At 42.1% G+C, this 24218-nt stretch overlaps 1 protein-coding gene across 1 annotated transcript in view; it reads right to left on the minus strand.

Annotated features, from left to right (window-relative positions):
- LOC126561688 (uncharacterized) overlaps positions 1 to 24218 on the minus strand; it is a 46335-nt gene that overhangs the window by 7318 nt on the left and 14799 nt on the right. The window contains exons 2-3 of the mRNA XM_050217982.1: positions 8278 to 8827; positions 2612 to 2680 (exon numbers count right to left, since the gene is read on the minus strand). Of these exons, the coding sequence (XP_050073939.1) occupies positions 2612 to 2680; positions 8278 to 8827 (619 nt within the window). The remainder of the gene's footprint in view (positions 1 to 2611; positions 2681 to 8277; positions 8828 to 24218) is intronic.

The raw sequence follows: 24218 nt of genomic DNA on the forward strand, positions 1-24218 counted from the left end.
TCCCTCAAACTTGTTATCTATCCGGGCCGGGATTCTTACCAGTGAATCGGTAATAAAATGCGGATCATATTTCGGGTAATAAAGCAAGATTTTATCTTCCCATACACACACCGTAAAATCCAACCGGATGAACCTGGCGTCCTGATTCTTATTCTGCCACCACCTTGCGGCTGCCCAACCTGTCATGTTGGGCAAATACACACAACAACAACAAAAAAAAAGCAACGCTCTTTACCACTGAAAATGATCCCCTGGGACACACTGGTCCTACTGGTGTGTCCATATCGAGCTCCAGCTCGATACGAATAAAGGGGTTACATGTGCGTGAAACTGAGCACAGGAAACACCCGGATGCATCCAAAGGTTTAGTACGATGGTAACACTGGCGATATTTTGTTGTTTCTTCTTCCCCTCCCATGCGAACTTGTCGATTAGCTTTACACAAAAACACACACATGATGGTGGTTCCCTCAGGGACGTTATAACGTAGATATTTCCCACATACGACTGGAAGAACCAAATTGTACAGGTACTCCTCTATCAATAGCTTTTTTTCATTTCGTCCGTTTGAATTTGTTCGGTGGAACGAGAAACCAATCGCAGAAAGGAAAACACCTACGTTTTCGCATCCAACCAACGGTGCGATGTCTGATTCACGCGGAAAGAACGTGCTTTGGTGGGCATTTTAAAAGGTGGTGATAAAATGCTGTTCCCCACGCAATCCAAGAGGGTCGTGATGGGTCGGCCCAATCATGCAAAGCGATCCAGTCAACGAATGACCCTAAGGGCTTCACAACATAAACAAGAAATGAAATTTTTGTTCACGCACCAAACCCACAACAGTCACTCGATGTTTTATATTGACTGCGTCCTGGGTATTGGCGTTTCATGCATGTGCTTAAACCGTTAAATTCATCATATTCAAATTTGGCATCAGTTAATATTTTATTTACATCATGGTTTTGTTCCTTGCAGTATGATTAAAATCATCAGCAAAAGGCTTGTTTAAATTGGTGTGCACAAAAGTTACTTTCTTCGGAAACTGCAGAATTTCGAGGGTTCGAACGATTTCGATTTTATTTAAGTCTTTTACTTTTGTGCTGTTAAATTAACTGTATCGTTACGTTTTCCGTTTTTGCATACACAAGATCCATACTTACTGACTCTTATGCCTCATCGGAGCTAATCATTGCAACTAATCGGATTCGATTTATTAAAATACCATACCGAATTGCAGATATTTAATTGTTTTCATACCCAAATGTTCACCAAATCCTAACAAAATTACGCAATTTTCAGGCGAACTCAAGTGCCATTTCAAATTACGGTGTAAACTTCCGCCCAGTTTATTAAGAACAGATCCAAACAATATAAACTCATAATGCAACTTCCTTCCCTACAAATGTATTGAGTTTTTCGCAAATGTCTGGCGTCTGTTACATCGATTTCGCCAACCAACATCCTTCTTCCCGCTTTTACGTCCCATCAGCGCAATAAGTGGAAGCAATCAGGTGAGCAAAATGTGTCCGAAAAAAGAGGAACTGATTCGCTTCGATTGCCAGATTATAAAACCAATTCCAGGGATAATTCAAATAACAGATCATCTCAAGAAATCATTTCCCAGCTTAGCGGAGGAGTGTTCCCTTTTCTCTTTCCCCCCCTTTTTTTTCGGTCACGATTGTCCTGCCGTCCGGAAGACAAAAACTTCGACCCTCGACAAAGACAAAGAGATTTTCTTTCAATTTCATCATTTTCCTTACGAGCGGGACCAGGTTTCGGGTGCGCAGAAGAGGAAACTTTAAATTTCAGGCCTTGGTGCAGAGAAAGACTCAAACCGGCAGTAGAATGTATGCCAGTTTAAGGGTGTTTTCTACTGGAGAAGAACATAACATTCCATATAGTATTTAAAGAATCAATCGTGCACGAACATTCCAAAATTGTAGCCCTTCTTTTGCAGAGAAGCAAAAAAAAAGTGGAAATTTATGCTTTTGTTTCTGCCAAACACTCTGTAAAACACAATTTGTTTCGAGATAAATAGTGGTAAACTTCCTTATCAGGCAAGGAAATCGGGATTTTGTCACTTTTGCGTTTCCTTAATACGATTCTACGCAGTAGAATATTCAACGTCGTCCTTCGTGTCTCCTCCACCTTTAAGGGTACAATCTTTATCCATTTCCTACGTCCTTAAGTCCTTCTGAGCCCCTGGAAGTTTTTCGATTCTTCCTCTCACGTGGAACTTTCAACCGAATTGATAGTTAAGCCTGGTCTTCCTCAGCAATGAAACAAAAAAAAAAAGCTCTCCGAAAGCGATGGGCAACTCCAACGTGGCTGTGTTGCTCCAACGAAACGCAATTTATGTGAAGTAAACTTTAAGTTTGCTTTAACTTTAAGCGTTCTCCTTTTTGATTGTGTTTTGTTTTTTTCTTTTATAACTCGAAAATGTGTGACACTCTTTTTGCGTGCGTCGAAAAAACGGAACCATCAGACAAAAAAACACCGGAAAGACACAGGGCACGGTGGAATATTAGGGTAAAAATTAGGCAAAGTGAGGTTAGCAATTTGCTTTACAACAAATCGTAATAAACAGGATTTCATCCACTACTACACTTACTTGGTTTACTCGTTCTTGTAGCTTTAATAAGGCCTCTTCTAGTTCCGCAATGCGAGCTTCCAACATTTCCTGTCGATTAAAAAATAAAAACAAACAAAATTAACAAATTAAGATTCTAGTCCATTTCGATCCATTTACTGTGTTTTAAAACATTAAAAACCTACTGCAGATGATCATGTAAAAACAGCGACATAATGCAAGACAATTAAATGCATCAATCACACGTTCCACACAAACACGATGCGTTCAGACAAAACATTAATCCCGCTCTTGTCATCGGCTCTAGCGATAAGTGTGTAATTTTTCATGGAAGATTTTTCTGCCCTTTGATTTCACTGTCACTACCGAAAGGCTTTTAAAATCATTCTCGCATTTACGAACCATACACAACACCATACGGGCCTCCGTACATTCTCACTCAGCTTTTTTCAAATGTACTCTAGAACCTAGCCCGGATCCACTTCCCCGTGCTTTGATCTATGGCTTGATTAGTTTCCACTCATCTTTCAGCGCGTCTTTTTTAAAAAGCCGAACCAAAGAAACCCAAATCAAAACAACGACCGTGCAATAGAGCCGGGTCTAGAGAGACGAAGGAAATGGAAAGAAAAGAAAAAATCTAAACTCCCGCAACTTGGTTCGGAACCGATAGACGGCGGCACACGGCGGCTGGTGGGGCTGGAAGAAAGACCAATTTTGAGTTATTTTCAAACTCTTAGTGCCACCACTGCAGCATCGAAGTTTGTGCTGCGCGTAAAAAGAAACACAAACCTTCCGGGAGAAATTACGAACCAGTGGAAGTGTGCGACTTCTCTCGCTCTTCTATCGTTCGGCATCCGGCGCATTTGGCGTCGTTAGGTTTGCTGCATCTTATATTTTGCTTTTCTTAGGAAGAGAGCTGTTTACAAATGCTTACTTCCGAATGATGCCGCAAACGAACGGTTTAAGACAATCGCTTCCATCGCATCGAATCGTTTCCAAAGTACACTTTCACTGCTGGGGTGGCATAAAATATGCTGCTGATCTTTGGAAAATGTTCTAAGAAATTGAAGGTCTCCAATGGCTACCCTGAACCGGACGACTCGCGAACTTTGTACAGGAAATTACATCTCGCTGGCATGTGTTTTGCACGCTTCTTCAAAGGAATGCCTCATATTTCGAAGATGATCCTGTCTGCCTTAATGGCCACAGTACTGATTGACAGATGAGTGATGGTCGGATGTCAATTTTTGCGAAAGATATCGTACAATATATAGCAAATGCATTCCAAACACCTCACACCTTCGACAAGTAAGCTCCAAAACCACATCACGACTCCAATCGTGTGGCTTCCCTCACACAAGATCAAGTCCGAAAGGTGAATGTTTGTTTTTTCGCCAGACAACGTTGCGAAGATGTGTTGGCAAAATGTGTCACACCATAAATCACAACCATTACCGACGAGGCAGCAGCATGCCGATGACCGAATTCGATCAACCAGCGAGGTTTGTCATACTTTTTAGCGAGATCATTGCACGAACGGAAAACATCATTAGCAAAGCTAACGCTTTGATGGTTCTCAATCCATGCTTCAGGGCAGTGCACCGTACGCGATTCTATATTTGCGCCGGTGGTTTTATTTATTATCTTCCACCTCTCCCCCCCCCCCCTCCCTGCTCAAATTCTTTTCAAGTTTTTTTTTAATTTACATTTGTTTTTCAGTTTTGAAATCCTTCTCCGATCGGTGAGTGAAAATGGCAAGCAAATACCGTCATCCGATCGTTCAACCACATGGGAGGTTCGCTTCGAACGTTCGCGAGGTAGGCTCGCCGGGCCGGGAACCAGTTTTATTTATTCTCCTTTACGTAAAAGCGGCCTCGCCATCGTCATCCATTTGCATACGCGATTCCGGCGACATCCGGACGCATAGCATAACGACCTATGCTGGGAAAGGGGTTGGCGTTGCAGCGCACCTTACGCACAGCATACGACCGTTAATGGATACACATGATCATCAAATTACGCTTGATGGCGGTTCCCATGGGTGGAGATTTTGTTGCCGTTATTTTGTTTTTATTTGACGCAAAACATAGGCTACGGAACGGTTAGAGAATTTGTTCAGTTATCTAATGAAAAATCGATTCGCGATAGACCTGACGTTATTGTCTCCAGTGTCCAGTTTTTGCTACACTTTTTGAAGTGCTCCTACAATTTGCTGGGGAATATAACTCGATAATAATGCCGTCTAATGACCATCAAACAGAGTCAATACGATGTTTATCATTGCACAATAACCTGCTTGAATTATGTGGGTCATCCATCTCCGTCGATTATTGTTTGATTATTACCACCGCAAATGGTATATTAAAAAGTGATGGGAACGTTAGGCCAGACCCGGTGACAGTTCAGCTTAAAGGGCACAGGATGCACATTGGTAGTATTTCGATGAGATTTCATTTTTATGACTTTACTATGCACGTAAATATGAAAGCAACATCTACGTTACTTTCGCCACATTTCAAAATTCCATTTCCTTTTTCAACTTCAAACGCGTCTTGCAGCGGTAAATGCATGGTGAAAACAATAAAGACTTCCAAAACGAACCACAGCTGGTTTCGGACAGACGAGAGAGAAAAAAAAGGATTTGCGCCAAATCCGGATGAATGCACAATATAAAGCCTATTTATGTATTCCTCTGTTGACATTAAAACGGAGAATTTATGATCTGGTAAAAATAAATTATACAAAAACCCTCTCACACCTACAGATTTCTTTCAATCTGAAGCCCTCGGTTTCTTACTGCTTGTCCAATGGAGTTACGGTGCATCATCATCAGCGAGATACAGCAGGTACTGTTTGTTTGCAAGTTGCGACATGACCATCGGCTATTTGCACATCAGTTTCTCACCTTCACGCACTGGACACGCTGCAAGTGTAATGATGCATCGAGATTTACATGATATTTTTCATTAACGACGGCACGCATAAAAAAGAAGCAACAAGAAGCGCGTTCCGTTGGTGTATGGAGCCTTTTTTCCCCCCTTTTGCATAACATCATGATAAAACAAGTCAATTAATGGTCCGGCACGAAAGCAGGAAGCATGCGATCTACTAGAGAAAGCGTGTTCCATTTTATAAATGTATTTGCCACGGTAGCCCATTCTTTCCAGCTTCTTTTTTGCTCCACACTTTACACTTTGCTGAAGTCTTCACAGCCTCACACAGCCCTAGAAACTGCAGTGAGCGTTGAGGATTCGTTAGCAATTCATAAACACCACCAACGCACTGCCCGTTTTATTGTAAATAATCCGTGCGACGATCCCGCAAGAGAAAACGATGGAAAAAAAAGGAAAACTATCTTTCAATACTGAGATGATGGTAAAGAAGCTTTCATCATCATCATCGTCGTCATCACTCCTCAATAACTTCCTCGTCACCCAGAGCGTGTTTCATGCATGAAAAGTATATTCCATAACAACAACAACGAATTAAACAAAAAAAATAAACAAACTCTGAGCTTCGCGTAACACCGTTCTTTCTGCCTTTTTTTTGCGCGCGCGATGAATTATTTATAAAATACTGTCCCCGGAACAACCGGAGCACATCAATAGGCTTTCAGTTTGTTCTTCTCTTTTTGCCGTCCAACGCACCATTGTGGGCAAAATATTTGTTTGTTTATTTTTTTTTTTACGATGATTATTGTTCCTCTTCATCACCTCCTTTGCTAGCGGAGCGGATTTAAGGCGCGCAAGTAACTTCAACCAACGCTAAATAAAAGTCAAAGCCCACCACTAAACTGTCATTTGTACCACTTGCAAATGTGACGCTTTTATGCTGTGATGGATGGACCGCTAATAGGTTGTTTTCCAGCATTTTTTTTTTTTTTCGCGTTGTTATCCAGCTCCTTGTTTGCGCTTTTATTATAATTTTTTGGCTCATTTTGATGCATTGTAGACGATTGTTCGAAAACGAATGAAGTATTGTGGGAAAACGGCTCTATTTACTCTGCCTTTATCATCGTAGCTACATCAACCACATTCGCCAATTAAGCTACGGTGAGCTTTTTAAATCAGAATACCAAATGTTTTATTTATTGTGATCTAAATTATGATCTAATTTTTTTATACAATTTTTTCCTTTCATTTTCGCAGTTTGGTTTCGTTTAGCTTTGTTTTCTACTAACCGACCCGTAATAAAAGAAATTGTTTCGAACATTTTTTATTTCAATGATCATTTTACTCTTCTATTGTAAAACCAGCAAGTATTAGTAAATTTATGACGTATTACAGTCATGATGTGTATCTATAAGTATGACAGTTTATGAGCCATGGCAGTTACGCATGATGCACCACATACTACACAAAGACATTGTGGGAAGCCCTGTGATGTAGGCAATTAACACATGCTATAAAAATCAATTGTTATTAAACAAGCAGTCAAATTATAACTCTTTCATAAATTAAACCTTCTTAAATTGAAAACGCTGAACAGAAACAATGCGGCCTTAATACCAAAAAAAAGCCATCATAATTCTTAATGCATAGCAACCGCATATTTTAGTTACATAGCAAGAATTCTAAGCACCGTCAAAAACAATGCCAATGATTTGTTCGCAAATACCTTACATAAGTTTTTGGTACAGCCACTGTGAATCCTCACACCCATTCTCACACAACGTGTAACTGTACCCACCATTTGTGATTTAAATGTGCTACTCTACACGGCACCAGCACCAGCTCTTACAAATGTCCCGTTTTCTCGTGTTCAATTGTGCCTATCTCCGTATGGTTCACCGCCACCGCCACTAGTGAGGAAGCGCAAAAAACAACATCACATTCCACCATACATTGGCCCAAGAAACACACCAACTAATCTCGATGCGATCCCATCTAGAGCGTACATCACATGTAGTGAGAACGTACGGCTTTGGTTGCAATAAATGTTACGCACGGTGCTGCAAGTGTAACAGTCGTCGGTCGAGTCACGGACCCGGCTAAGACAATTTCTCTTCTCGACGCAGAACTCAACGGAGCGTGCCAGAGGGCGCGCGCTTTTCGGCAAGCCAAGCATCACACTGATGAAAACAGGAAAGACAAAAACGCGCAGTAAGCCAAACGTACCGCACATTCGGAAACGAAAGAATACACACCAAATGGGAAGAACGAATTCCACCATGGAATTGCTTGCCCTCGATCTCGTTCTGGATGAGAGCGCAGCATAATTGCTGGAAGCAACCGAACGCCCGAACTGGGGTAAAAGTCGGCACGGTCAGGCACACTGGCACGACCCGACCTGTTTCGATCTCGATCCCAAGATCTTGAATGCAAAGCGAACGGTATCAGATCAGATCATTGGGTAGCTCCAAAGGTCTCTTAGCCTTACAACTAAGAAGCTCATTCTTCACTCTTCTGCGTCTAGATGCACCTCCCCGTGAATCGTGGACGCGGCATATGGCAAGTGTGTGGGAACATCGGCACCACCACTCGGTTCCACTGACGCGCACCCCGATGGTTACGCTTTACGAGCTACACCATCAACAAGAGCATAACTTCCCACCACGCACCCTCTACTGCATCGATCCGTTCCACAGTCGTGGCTACTCCCCCTGCTTTGGCTATGGTCAATCATGTACACTTAGGAAAAAAGCGAACAGTGTAACGATTTAATTATGCTCGCTGCTTTATGCTTACCGTGTTCTTGCAGGAGTCTGAAACCGTGCCGGAAGTATTCCGCACAAGTTTCCCACACTCGTGCACGGGTGAAGAAGAGTTCGGGCTGCATCCTTGGCGTACCGTCGGCGAAGATGGTGGCGAAGGTGGTAGGGGCGGAAACACTGTTGCTTCATTTTCGACCCCAGCATCCGGGAAGGTCGTTGTGACCATCGGATATCCAGGAGGTGCCTTGTCACGGTTGATTCGTAAAACCGAATCTCGGCCATGCTGCTGCTGCTGCTGCTGCTGCTGCTGCTGGTGTTGAAGATCAGTCTTTTCGCCGTCCGGGAGTTGACCACCGTTCCTGATCGGAAGCGGAGGTGGCTGTTGCTGGGAGGATTCGAGCACGATCCGTCCCTTCCGCACTTCGATGTAGCGCGGTGAGGAGGCGGCTAGCGTTGCTTCGGAGGCAGCTGTGGCAGCTGCTTCCTCGCGATAGTTTTTCAGGAACTCCAGGTACCGTGGGGAGGCAATTATTTCGCTTAGACCTTCGCGTTCCGCTTCGTACTGATTGTCAGCTGACACGGATCTGAAATGACGTAGCAAAAACCACACTTTAGGTATTAGGCGAAAGTCAGCATCTTTACTGAAGAATTCTTTAGCAGAAAGGCACACAAATATAGCTGTATAAACAGTGAAGAGTCGGAGAACTAACCACAATTCAGACAAACACCTTCAAAACGTTCTAACCCCAGACGTGACGTATCTCATCTCGTGACGTTCATAGCATCGCCAGAGTAATGAAGCATCCACTTGTCGTCCATCATTTGTGGCGGCTTCGTTCTTTACCAACATTTACTCTCTTAGTTCATTGTTATTCATACACACTTGGCATCTTTTTTCCTTCCTTCATCGTGGCTCCTTACAACCCATGCAAGTGTGTGCGCATACGCGATGATTTCATACAATCTATTTACTGATTTTATTAACGAGGTGTGAAAAGTACAGCCCCTAAGTGAGGAAACCCTTCATAGATCTTGAAGGGTGATGAACGTTCCAAGTTCAACAACAGGTGACATCAACGGAAATCATCAAAGTGTTGTTGTTACATCAAGGTGTAAGAATTCTCGAACTCGATCGAAAACGTTTGAAATCCTTGTTTATCCTTCTTAATGCACGTTTAAAAAACAAAGAAAAGGTGGATGGCCAATGAAAGAACATAAAATTCATTCCTTTAACATTGATTCATTCAGAATTTCATGCTTTCATTTACTAAGGCACCAAAAACTATGATTTTATTGGATAAAAGTTTAGCTTACTCATTTTCATTTATTCATTGGACAACTAAATCAGAACGCCACTCACCCACTACATGTCTCAGAAAGACACAATTTCTATTTTCTGAAACCATTATGAAAGTATCGTGTAAATAATTCAATCGAAGATCCGGTTGAGGGTGTGTGTCATTTCATGACAAAACTTTGATGAAAGTGACGTTTTACAATCGTGGGTAAAAGCATTAACATCAACAACCTCTCTATAACCTGCCAACACGCAACTTTCCTATCTGACAACAACGGTCATCCAAACGATGGAATCCTTCCAATATTCTCATTCTACTCCAGTTGAGCAGACGCTGCCTTAGTTTGATCAAAAATACAATCCACTATGTTCCCTGCTCGGTAGAATCGGTAGCTTAAATTCTTTTAACAAATTTGAATATGAATACCTAGCGTTCCTGGAATGTTCGGGCATTTAAACCTCTTGCAAATGAATGGACGAAAGATTCTGCTGCCAAGTTCAAAAGGATAAAATACCACACACTGTGTCGCTGCAAACTGGCACTGGTCCAATCGCTACGAGGGATAAATTAATATTTTACATAATCACTCCGAACTTTACCAATTAACCTCTCCGGAATACCATCCTAATTTATTCATTCGGCACTTTGACCAAATTGAAATAAGTCTGAACGTCACATTTAGCACATCCGAAACAACGACGCACACACGCGCCCCCTCCTTTCACCTGAGATTATCGTCGGGCTGCAAACTCAACACACATTACATATGCAGGGAAGGATTAAGTCCGAGATTTCGTGACCCAAATATATCTTACTTCATTTAAATGATATTGCAAACTTTAACGCAAGGGGCAACATTTCATTCTCCAACACTCAAGCTAGAATGAATCAGCCAGTGGAGGACAATAAAAACGAACCCACATTTACTTATGTGCATTTTCCCTTGGTAGCAAATCATACACGATGCTACGACATCTTTACTTTGCAATTTTCTATCCATCGTATTTTCCATAGCGCGTGTTTTTGGCATGCGATTGGTAAATGGCAGCCAAACGAATCCTGGGACTATCGGGAGAATTATGCGACCTGCCATCAACAGCGAGCGCGGATAGTCCCTTCTTCTATCAGCACAAGCCAACGTAGGCGCAGGGTTCGTTCTACCCTACTCACATTTAATTGATTGTTCTGCCAACAGTAGCAATGGTTGGAACAGGAGAGTTTTCTTTTCTTGTAAAACAACTGCAAGGGATCCTGACATAAAAGATACATCCGTTCGATGCCTTTTCAAACAGGGTATTAGAAATATTTGCTTTCCAAATGGTTTTGTAATCGCTATTTTCTTACAATAAAATGTGGTTTTATTTAACAGATTTTTCCAACAAGCTGCCGAAAACTGAAGCCTCAATGTGGGAAATTGCACTGATGATTTAAAAGTCACGCTAAACTGTTAAATGCTCATTTTCTATTGAACAATATTCGATATATTTTACTAGTAAAAACGAATTCTAACCATAATCGCATCCCTGGCAGCAGCTTGTGTGTGAATGGCTTGGTAACATCACCAGCAAACATGTATTTGCAATAAATTGGTTGGCAGCAGTAAACGGAAGCAACTGTCGCCACCATTTTCCAAAATGAATTTTACTACTCATCCGTTAAATTTTTGTTTCTTCGTTTATTTATAGAGGCTTTGAGTCTTAGAGACTACATTCGCCTTTCTACTGCATAAATAAGTGTCATCCGTCGGTTGATAGAAACTGTTTTTGTTTACGAATTGTTAGGCTTGGATTTCTATAGTTGAATGATCAAACGAACTTTGTTATAAATTCCATAATTCTCTCGATTGCTGTATTACATCATAATTGCTTGTACGACTATCCAAAAGTATCTCGAGTTTCTAAACCTTAGCCTGTAAATACAAACCAAAGAAGAATTGTTAGTTTAAAGACTTTTCCAACGATGTTGTCTAACGCAAGAAGTTTCTACGCTCAGATTGATGATGGAACTTTCTCTTTCATCTCAAATGTGTCAATGTCCAACACACGAATCAACCATCAACCCAACGTCGGTACGGTAACCTAACCGGTAAAACGAACGAGTTTATTTATCATGTGACAGTGATTTAATTAAATGATCGCTGCTGTCCATCCGTTCGACCGTATGTGCTCGTCCGGCATGGATCACTAAGGTTGTCAAGCCAACACAGACCTCGTCTAACTAACGCCGGGGCATCAACCACACGGTAACAGGCGACAAGAAAGAGCACTTCAATTAGACCTATGATAAAGTCCGACCAACCTGCATCCTGCAAAACACACTCTGTGCGCCCTCGTATCACGTCGCTACACAATTTATCTCGCTCATATTACGATTGGGACGAAGCCTTCCACGAACTGGCCGCGCGGTCTCGGCTCATATTGAGGTTTTTCTTTCCGCTTTTCGTTACAGTGCGCTTCTAATGTTTACTCCATTAACATTTTGCTGATTTTTTGTTTCATAAGTACAGAACAGCTTGAAAAAATTGTTTGAATAAGCCATTACGTCTATCACTTGCCTGTGTTGGTTTCTTCTTGTACAATATGTATTCTATTTATGAAATAATGTTTTTTATGAGCTTTCTATCTAGAGATTACAGTTTCGAATGTTATCCGCGTAAATAAACGAAGAACTGTGGAGAACTGTTTACTAAGAACTGTGGATATTTTGTAAAGATTTAAAAATTAATTGCAGTAGAGTATGTCCTGTTTGTCGTCCCTAATTATGGTAATTATTATTACATAGACCTTGCAAATCACTGTAACGGAATTATTCACTGAATCATGAAAACAGTAGCCACCTTTTCAATATTGACGTTGAATCATCTAAAGAAAGGGGGACAATTTTACACTTTAACAAGATCTATCTTCTCTCTATCGCACTCTTCTTCACATGCCCAACATTCCCACTATCGTACCTCTTGTCACATCAACATTTTCAATTAAAAACTGCAGAGCGCTTCTTTCACCCGATCGTGTTCTTCTACGCGAGTACACATCAAATGACACACAATCTTCTCACAGGAGAAAAAAAGTCTTAGCCTAACCACCGAGAAGCATTCGTTCCACATCGGAACAACGAGCGGTTGCTCGAGCGCACAACAAAATATAACGTGCCTTCGCTTCGAGGGGCTTCGGTGGGTCCCGTTTCAGCAAAAATCAGCACTTTCATCACGTCACGAGCAATTTAGAGCGCACCGTGAAAGGCCCTCGAACTGCACCAATGCACCGATGAAAATCTCTCGCAGGCGACGGCCAAAGACACGCTTGCTGACCAATTGATGGTTGGCATAATGCCGAGTCCGGCCTATCCCAACACCAACCTCCGTTTCATCATTCGCTTTACACGCATCCATACACACGCACAGGGGCTCGCGCCCACTCTCACAGTCGCTGAAACAGTCGGTGAAATGGTGGAATGCACCGCGAAATGTGTTTTCGCTACACTTCACCAAAATGCCATGCCGCAGCCGTAAATGATGTTCCCTCATTCTTCCCCATTTCCTACCATTACTTCACCCCCGGGTGGAGGCATGTCGAATCAACCGAAAGATGGAGAAATTATGCTCGCTTTTGGTGGCTAAAGGCGCCCTTAATCCACCAGCAACGATTGACGCGTGTAGGAGATTAACACCAACACGTCCTCTCGAACCGCGGACTCATGCGCTGCGAGAGAAAACCCCTTTTCAGTTTAGTGACACTGATCCGCACACAATTGTTAACAACATGTCACCATAAGCGATGACAACAACCACACATTTATAAGCACTCAGTAGCGCTTTTGCGTGGAAATTGCATGCTGTGGATGGTAAGACTACGAAGAAATTGAGGATATTCAAGCAATAGCAATCGCCCACGATCAACGTACGAGAATAGTATGATCTACTCTGCTGAAGTATTGAAGACAACTGAAACATGTTTATATAAAAATTGGAACAATTCAATTGTATACGATAACAAAGTGTAGAGAAAATTTAATCGATTCAGAAACATATAATATGTTTCTTGTTAAAGCATGTTTAAAAGGCCTGATTATCTCTTATAAACGGAAAAAAAATCATTATGAAACTGTTCGTGTGACAGGCAAGTTTCGTTAAGCAATTTTTCGTTAAATCTTCAAAATCAATCTGTCAAAGTGATGAAAACAAAACAAAAACAAAAATTGTAAACAACTGTTTTTGTTGAGAAGATATTCTGTGTTGTACCTGATATTTTGATATCAAAAAGATTTTTCAAATCATTTGAGCGATGATAGCAGTAGTGATGATGAAGGAACGGAAGTTCTTAATAAACAACATCGGCTGCTTCGTAGTATGATCGATCCTTTGGAACTAACCAATCAAGCGTGAGTTTATCTTTTGACTTTTGTGTAAAATCTTTTTGATATGTTCTCATGGTTGTTCTTTTCAAATTTCAGAAATTTTTCGAAAGATCGAAGGTCATTTTCTTCGATAATTCCTAATAGATTGAGCCAAAGTTTTCGCCTGTTAAGGCAAAAAGACTCACGCCAAAAGAAATGTTGGCTGCCACCCTGCGGTTTCTTGCGGAGGAGAGTTACCAAAATGGAACCGGGAAAGATTTTAATGTAGCAATTGCTCAACCAACTTTGTTCGTGGCATTTAACAAGTGTTTAAATATTTTGGAAGAAACTTTGCGCCTAAAAACATATCATTAGCAATGGAACCAAATGAGCAGTAAGAGCAGCCTGACGATATTTTTTTTCTCCCGTAGTGGCAAACCTGGCTTTCTGAATTAAAATACTCACATTTTGATTGGAACTGCACAAGAAAACGAACTGGAAACACACAGGAACCAATGAGTTTGGCGCCTTTCCATTTCGAATAGGTGACAGAAAACAGTTTGACAAATATGAGTCTCCGTTTATGTTAGAGAATACCAATTCTAGGCTGTGTACTTGTAAGTTTGTCTTTCGTAAAGTTCTTCTTTCCAACAGACAACACAAACGGCTGTCATAATTCGAATCTTCCGTTTTTGACAACTTGTCTTGACAATTTGTATGTGGTAATCAGGCCTTATATCTTCATGTCTAGCTTAATACTAGAGCAATCAAAAAACACATATTAAGTTTTTCTAAATCAAAAGTCATTCTCACACCAAACGATGGTGTTCGCCGTGTTTGTTCAACACGAAACTTTGCTGCTTTCCCCAGAAAAAAACTTTTATACCCAGTTCATCTCAGACACCGTATCTGGAAACAGTCGTAACACAAATCGGAAAACTTTTATCTGCACAGACAGCAGCTATCCTTGGGCCTGCATATGGGAGATAATAATATAAAAAAATACTCTGATAAAAACCACACACACCGCAGTCACCAAAATAAGAAAGTCCGTTGAATCATGAGCAAAAATGAAGTGTTCCGTAACCAGCATCCACCCTTGCGTACGGGAGCGAACGTATACCATTCATGCCATTATCTTATGCATCGTATGATGTACGGGATGATGGTGGAGTTCCGCCACGATCAATACATGAACGAGCGCAGAAACGTTGACGCCGGCAGGGTTCATAGGCGCCAAATTGGTTAATAGTGTAGAAAAAGGGTGCCTGGTGCGCAACACCCGTACCGCATATTATAACTGCAAACGAAATTATCGATAACGAGAGTTGAGAAGGATGGTTGCTTCTTCGCCACAGCGCAACCAGACATTAGCAACAACCCAGGTATTATCGTTCATTTATTTGTCTCCTGCGGGCGGGCACTTGGAATAGAAAATTCCTACGATCGGCCCATCGGGTGTCCTGCAAAGATCTTCGGTAAAACTTACAGTCTCCAGTGTTTATGCATCGTTTACTTCAGTTCTCTTCAGACTTCTGTGTGAAGAAACGAAACGTGACTTGGACACCCTCAGAAGAAGCTAAAGTGGAGTGGCGAAGTTGAGCTAACATCAACGGACAACTTATATTCACTGGTTCACGTTGTTGATCTTCCATGATCTCGGAATATTAACGTTAGTTTCGAAAATTACTCACCACCAATGGTCGAGTGTTTGTACGCTTCCTGCCAAGCTTTCCCATTCTAAGACGAGCATGTTGCGCCTCGTGGATTATTACTGCTTTTCAACCTATTTGACTCGAAAATACCATCAAATTCTACTTTACGCACAGCGCTCGATGACTCCCATTACAAGCTCTTCAGACGCTATAAATACCATCAATTATAACTCAGATAATTTTCTACTGGGCAACTGGTTCTCAAACGAGCACTTCTCGCGTTTTCCAGTGTTGTGTGAGCACTGCGCGCCGGAGACGGGCAAGATTCTATTTTGCGCAACGCTTTCTCCAATTCTTCACGGCGTCTCAGGATACCTTCATCTCTTACGTGTTTCCTCTCTTTTGCTGTGTTCCCTAGAGGTCACCGTTAACGGAAATGCGAAGCCAACGTTGGGCAATGTCAAGAAATAAAATCCACTCCACTCACAGGGTTAGAGTTACTGGGCGTATGGGGGGCGGGAAATGAGGATATCGGAAAATATTTTGCCATGAAAAATGTGTGATGAAGAAAGAACATTCCTGCCCGTCAGCAACATTTGGCGAAGCTGACAAAAACGTTGCATAGGACACACGCTTCATCCCTCCATGACTATGGCGTCCAAATTCGACCGTTCCCCACCATTCTGTTTCGACCGGAGTCGAGTGAATTTTATTTTCTATAGAAATTCCATAAATTCAGATGTGCGCTCTACAGGGTGGTGGTGCTCCGTATGCAATAGCAAATAACCTAGTCAACCGTATCGGCTCGTTCGGTGTTCAGAAATCTGTGTAAACGAGCACATATTTGCTCTCGAATGTCATTCCCCAGCGTATAACCAGCTCTTTTTCGGTAACCGACACTTCCGTTACCGCTGGCTACCGAATAGTTGACAATTGGCCAAAAATGTGTCACATACAGGGTTTGCCATAACGTGCCTCAACAAACCAATCGACGCCCACGTGCTGCCTCACGGCTTCACGTTGCTCCACTGGTCGATATTGTCATATGATTTCGGGCACAAGTCGTACAATGCAATATACCGACGCACCCACCCACACCGGTTCAGTGCCTGGGGACAACCCTTTCGCCATCGGTACCATCACGCCCCGTTAGGAGTTTGCTTGGCGCCATACTATGCGACCTGCTGACGCACTGCCGTGGCGTCCCAACACTTTCGGGGACCGTAATGTTTCTTCCTTCCCTAAGGCAGGAGTCACCGGAGTTATTTTGTTTCTGGGTTACGCAAACAATGCCAGAAGATAAAGCCAAATTTTATAGCCCAATGTTTGATGGCCATGTTTTTCGGGGAACCTCGTGCGCGCACTGGGTGCGTTGCGAGGGCTTTTACACGATCGGACCAAGATAAAGGCACAAGAAAACACGCTGAGACAGTCACAGTCACATATGCTGCTGCAAAGTGAGCTTTGTGCTTAAGAATTTTTGACGATAAAAAAACACGTGTTTATTGGGTAGTATGTGAGTGGATAGGTATGCTCCTAACGGGCACACATCTGCAAATAACAGTAAGCTCCAACGTTTGCGTCGGCTGGAATAAGTTGAAACCAAAGACCAGTCAACTTTTATTTTTCCAAGGCAAACCGAATAAATACTGTGACCCAGTTTCTAATTCCTTGTTATGCGAGCGGCACTTAAGCTACCACCATCATCTAATGAGTCCTCCACAGGAAACAAAGAGCAAAGATGAAGGGTGTTGCTGAGTGAGTGGTTGATCTCCAATAAAACCATCGGCCATAAATAAAGCCGTTTGTTATAATTCGAGCAGCCACGGCGGCAGCATAATGCCAAAGATGCTACCCGTTGTGTACCGGAAGAATAATGCGATTGGAGGGCCTGCGCTTTGCAAACGTCCCGGAGAAGTTTTACAACTCCTCGCAAAAGAACGCACCTCAAATAAAATCTTCTATTAAACTGATTCATGAAGCTCACAACTGAAAAAGAATATCAAATCTTGGCCAAATCACGTTCCACTTATTTTTTTTTTTTTTGGTTCAGTCTTCCTTATTGCAACGAAAAACAGCTTACACGAAATGGCAATTCGGGCAAACCGTCACATCCTGATGTGGCAGGATGTTTTCATAACCCACCTACCTACTTTTACTCCCATGCGGAACTGAACGATTTCCTTCCCGCTAATTAATCCACCTCAAACCAACTACCGTACCGTGTCGTATCGTAAAGCTGACAGTCGATATCTATAAAACCCCAACAATCTGCACTAATTAGTCACTGACGTTCCCGGGTCGGCCCTCCCAGCATAATCATCGACAGGGTACATCCCTTCAAAAGAAAACAAAACAGCCAAACAGGACTTCTTTGAGGGTGGAGACTAGAGCGGTAATGGGAGTTACCGTCCCAAAACGTCGATGTAATAAAATGCACTCTCGTTAGTCTTTCCGTCTTTGAGCTAGTGAGCCACCGATCCGGGCCGGAGTTTTCGCGCAGCCCGCAAACTTGATTGCCCTTTTCCGACGAACGACGAACGAGGTCACGCTAGCTAGCTCTACACCAAGAGGTATAGGCTCTGGATCCACCGCTGAAATGCTCAGCTCGATCCGGGGACCGCTCACGCCCAGATACACTCGACGAAATTAAATAATGCTGACAGAAATACTAGGACTACTCCGGGTGGCTCCCTAAAACAGCCAACAACACCAGAAGGAAGGAAGGCAGCTTAACTTCCTCACATTCCAAAGCACCACAGAAGAGTGATGGGTTCGCTATTGTGTTGCGACCAATGCTTTCCCTCCTTCATTCTTTTTTGCTTTCTATCATGGATCTTCTGCTTCAATAAAAAAAATGTATTATGCCACCCCGCACCTTGCTATCCGATTGTGTTTCGGTTTCGCCTCCAAACGCGGCGACATGATGCCAGAGAGCGCAAATGGGATGTTGTAAATATGTCCACAATTTACGCGATGGAACGTGACACGATAGATCTTTTCGTGTTTCGCGGCAGCGACCTCTGCCCAACCCTTGACCCCATGTCTATCTTATTAGTGGCTAAAGGGTGTCCGTCCGTCGAAAATCCGCAATATCGGGCACATGCTGACGTTAGTGGAAATAGAAGATATCATTTGTCCGTTTCACAGCAAGGATTTGCTTGCCTTCAATAAACGGTTAAATTGTATGTACGACATTTGCATACGATGTTTATCGTGTTTGCTCTTCGTTATGAATGTGTAGGGAAAAATCTAAACCATAAATATTACCAGGGATTCACAGGGACATACATAATTGCATGGAGATAAGAAATCCGTTTAAGGAAAAGTGACAAACAAGAATATTGTATGATGAACATTATGCAATGCCAGTCAGAGATACAATATTTTAAAGTAATTTTTGCTGTCCCACATTTTAAAACAACTTGTACAACTTTTTTTCTGCGACAAACATAAACAATGTTTTCTTCTACGCGAAAATTGAATGCAATACCGGCACAGAGTTTGAGGATAATAAAAATACAAAACAGAATTACAATGCTGCTCCATCAGCCATGTGCTGAAATCCACTGAAATCCATCGCCCCTTGGCTATAATAAAACAGGACCCATATCGACGGGGAACGAACGTTGTCGTAACGATTGGGCAAGCAATGTTTTATGTGCCTGGCTTATGCACAGTACAAAAATTACATTTTTATTGAAAAATCGAGTCCCAAACAGGCGACACAGTTTCATGCTTTAAAATCTACCCAAAAAAACTGGCCACAAATAACCGTCCAGAGTCTAGCTTGCCCGTTTTTTTTTTTGTGTGCCATGAATCGATCAAGATTCCTCTACCAACCGTAAAACATTTGCTGCAACATGTTTCCGAAGATGATAAGCGTTTCCGTGCCAAGAGTTAAAAGCCCCCATCTCGGACAAAACGGCAAAGAAACCTGATTCGAGCCCCAGACATCAAACCGATCATTCGACGAACAAATCATAAAATCCCGCAATAAATTGCGATTCCTCATCATCATCATCGTTTTCTAAAGGAGGAACAACAACAGCACATGGCGTACCTTTGACCATTTTCGCCAATACCATTAAATCGACGATTCTTTTCACTGTTCGTACACAATTGCAGTCGGCAAATCGCCCAAAATTAGGTCACTTATTTGCTGCCACCACCGGGAGACTGGCAAGTGAGGCTGATTGCACAACAAGCCCCCACTAGAGGCTCGTGGTTCCAGACTGTCTCATGATTGTGGCACTGGGACACACGACGACGCTATCGTAAACGCCGGAAGAAGTGGAACGGAAAACGGAGAGACAACGAACAAACATAGACCCAACCAGCTATATGGCGGTGGCGGGTAAGCCGACCAAAAAGACGAAGGCTTTCTACCGCACTATTGCAATCGAGCACAATCCGTCACATCCGCCGTTATCTAGTTATGTTGCGATACACAGACGCGCTCGCAGCCATATTTTTCCTCCAATGCAACGGAGAAAACACAAGAGATTGAGCAATCCCTGCCTAAAAGCGGAAATAAATACGCTTGGCGCTTGTCCAGGCAGAATGAAACTGTTGTTGACTTCCTACTTTTGGAATTCTCGCCAATACTCCGCTGGATGCAGCTATGCGAATATGGAGAATCTCATCCATCATTTTGCTCGATCGGAGTCCCAATCTACCTCTGGTGCCGTGCATACCCTTCAAGCCAGACAGTTGTTTTTATTATATACAACTAAGCCCTACAATTGAAAGCTTTCAACCTTTGCAAAACTCCGTGGGTAGGTTCAGAACCTAGCTAAAGCGATATAATGGGGCCTACTCCGGACAAAACACACCAAAAAACACGATTGTCAGCATTTTTCCGCTCTATTTGCTTGGTTCCTGTTACACGCTCATAAATTCGAAGATGGATAAGTTCGTGTGATTGATTGTGGTGTAAAATAATGAGTCTTAGTTTGCTAAAGCAAGTTAATGTAATGGAAATTCGCCTCAAAACCTTTCTACATAAATTTGTAAAAAAAATTGCTACAAATCTAAATTTTTACACAACTCCTCGAAGCGTCGACATACAGTACTGGACAAAATAAATCATACGCACAAAGTAAAAATGCTCTTTGAGGAGTTTTTCAGATAAAAATCATGATTTATTTGGAAGAATTATAGTATTTTTATTAAAATTTTAAGTTAAAGTTATTGCGTCGTATGAAAAGCTTTAAATGTCAGGAAAACCAACTTCGCTTGATGTGAAAAATATGGTTATAAGCGATCGCAAAAAAAGAATTGCTTTCCGGAAAATTGCTGAAAAAGTATTCGATTTCTATTGGAGCTGTGCAGCATATCTGGTAAAAATACACGAAATCTTTAAAATTGTGCGCAACTTATCTGTACAAGGACGCTATCGCGTAACGACCCGTCGTCGTGATGATGCGAGAATAATTTGGATGGCAAAGCAAAACCCTAAGTTGTCTTCCAGGGAAATTAAGGAAACGATGAATCTGGATGTCGATCGCCGTACCATACGCCGGCGCCTCAACGGGAGTGGTTGGAAAAGATGTTTGGCATCGAAGCGCCTTTTCATAAGCATGCTAAACAAACGGAAGAGAATGGAATTTGCCAAAAAGTATACCGGGATGTCCATAGATTAAGTGTATTATGACCGCAGATGTATACAACGAACTTGTTGAATGAAAATTTCGAGGTTTTTCTATTGAAAACTGGTCTAGAAACAAATAACATTTTTCACCAAGACAACGACCCCAAACATACGGCCAAAAAACTACTGCGTTCTTCAAATCTAACCGAATTAAGGTGCTCGATAGTGTATTTATGGTGTTATTTGGACGATAAAGTTGACAAAACATCGTTCTCCAACAAGGACGACTATTTTGATGTTTTGAAAATAGCATGGGAGAATAGATTCAGAATATCTACGGAATCACGTTGAAAGCATGCCTCGTTGATTGGAAGCGGTGCTGAAGTCAAAGGGGTGGTCATACCAAGTATTAAGGGTTCAAATATAACAGGAGATATTTGATATAAGCATAACTTGTGAATAAGAAATCTGGTGTATGATTTATTTTGTTCATGCCGATCCTCATCCTTTCCTGGAAGATAGCATATATTGAGAAAGTCATGCGTAATTCTGATAACTTCACTTCTACAACATTATTGCATGATAATAGGACAACAACTTTCCTAAAGAAAGCATTGTTGTAACATTGTTGTATTACATTGAAGGAAATATTGAGCTTGTAGAAAGAATAGCGTATGAATTATTTTGTCCATTACTGTATATTTGTGTCCAGAAAGGGACTCTACATACACGACCAGTGAAATGAAGTGAAATAAAATTAATTTCAAGGGAACTTTTCAATCATTTTTGTAGACTATTATGCGTCGGCAGAGGCCAGGCGAACGACCCGAACAGCAACCAGCGAATATAAACAACAACAGCAAAAAAAAAAGCACGCAGCACGCAGACAGTCCAAGCTGCAAAAGCTAAGCTGCATAAATACGATTGTCTCTCGGTGCATCGCATCGTACTGCACAGTTTGTCGAACCCTAACGACACCCATATAATACCTTCTGGACACACCCCACTCAGTGATGTTTTGCCGTTTCCACGTGTTCGACCCACCGGCATCATTCCACTGCTGGCGTGCTGTTTTTGCAGCTCCATTATATTCGCCCAACCTGACGTAACTCGTCTGCTGTCTGGGTGCATCCAATGGGCAAGCGAATGACCATGAACGAACGACGAGCTTTCCGTACTCTCGCGCGAAGACGAATTGGCGGAAAACCGACGTTACAACCGTACCGGAGCCATTTAATAATACTGGCACCTTTTTTTGTATCCTTTTTCACAGTGTACGGAAGTTCATTCTTCTTTTCGTCGACGTCGCTACACGCCGCCAATCCGGAGAGGATGGCGGCCAATCCGTAAGGATAGGAGTTTACGGAGCTAAAGAACAAAACGTCACGTGTCGCGTCCGGAGAGTGAACCGCATTTCAAATCACTTCCTGTACGTATGAGGTCCGATATTTTTCTCCTGTTGCTTCATTCCTTGGGTGGGCATAGACAACGTATGGAGGAAGACTTTTATTGCCCATTCATAAGGTGCATGTTTCGACAAGCAATGCTGCCTTCTTTTATCCATCATATGAACGTAAGTTAAGCACAGCAATTCATTGAAGTTGTAGTTAATTTATGCGATTCGAAGGTCCAATATGAAATCGTCACATGACGTTGATAGAAACATCTGATGTCAGGAAAGGTATGAACTTATTTAGATGGATTTAAAAGTCAAATCACTCACTCACTCAAATAAAATAGTTTTTAAAACAACTTTAAATTCCTCTCTCCCTCATGGCAAAATATGTTTTCGTACCACCACAATCGGCACATGTCGCTTTGTTCTATTTATGACATTTTATTTACTTTTGCTCTACCAACCTTCTCGTAGTCCTCCATCGACGCTTTAGTGCACCCAACATTTTTTTTCTTCGCTCAGCTTCCGTACGGTAGGGCGCAGCTCCGCTACTGCATCAAGCAATGGTGCATATTCGCGTCGTCGGCAACGGGTTTCGCCACACGGATACCGAAAGCAAATAGCAGAATTTTATGCGCTCGTTACGCTGTCGTCAAAATGTCCATATAACATTCACTCAACACATCACTTCCGCGCATAGGGACAAAAGGTGTTGGGATAGCACGTAGGGTTGCTGTTTTGTTGCCCGTTTTCTTCACTATTGTTTACGCGCTAGTTGTTGCGCTCTCTTCAACGAAGACTTTGAGCAAACCTTTGCCGTCGTATCACACTTTAAACACCGATCGATATCGTAAGCACCATTCGAGGATGGTTCATAATTTTCGAAAATATCGTGCCAGAACTTGACGTATTTTAATTCCATTCATATCGAATACACGTTTTGCACAGAAAGGTTTAGTAAGCACTGTAATAAATGGATTTTAAATCAGATGTAATGTAATAAGCTAGAGATAAGTTTTCTCGTGTTTTTGTTCTTTCACATGCATTTGGTTTCATCGCCAGGATTTGATAGTCAGTGCAGTTAGTTGCTCAACAATCCTCTGTTTATAATTTACGTATTTATGCAACACTTTATTTTTCTTTTAACACCGAAGGTAATCCAAGATAAATTATGCTTTGGGATGAAAATTATTGCTTGACGAGTGAATAACTCTTCTGGATTACCTCATAAAACGATCGCAAATCATTATTTAGCTCAGAGTGCGTAAATTAACCACGTTGCCACTCCACACGATCAGGTTTGATGGCCGTACGCGCCCACACGCACACACTTTTGCACTTCGTAATGCATCAGACACGCTGTCTAGGGTGAAGCAAACCCGCATTCGAGACATCTTACGCTTGTGAGCTGTAGCTCCGTCCTGCTTTCTCATACTCACTGATTTATTTGCCCACATCTGCCAGCATCTGTGGCCTTCCCGGTGGCGACGATGTCAACCTCTAGCATTAGAAAGGTTCGCCTAACTGAATGCCCCCCTCCGGTTCTCAACATGAAGCGCATCTTCTCCTTCTTCGCTCGACAGTTGCTTATCCAAAAGGGATGCGAAATCGAAGCGAAATTCAACAGCAATAAAAATATTCCTTTTCTAACTCAGAAACATCCGGAACTATCTGATCTTTTCACGGATTTTGTCCGGT

This window comes from Anopheles maculipalpis, chromosome 3RL (assembly GCF_943734695.1).
Source record: "Anopheles maculipalpis chromosome 3RL, idAnoMacuDA_375_x, whole genome shotgun sequence".
Lineage (NCBI taxonomy): Eukaryota > Metazoa > Arthropoda > Insecta > Diptera > Culicidae > Anopheles > Anopheles maculipalpis.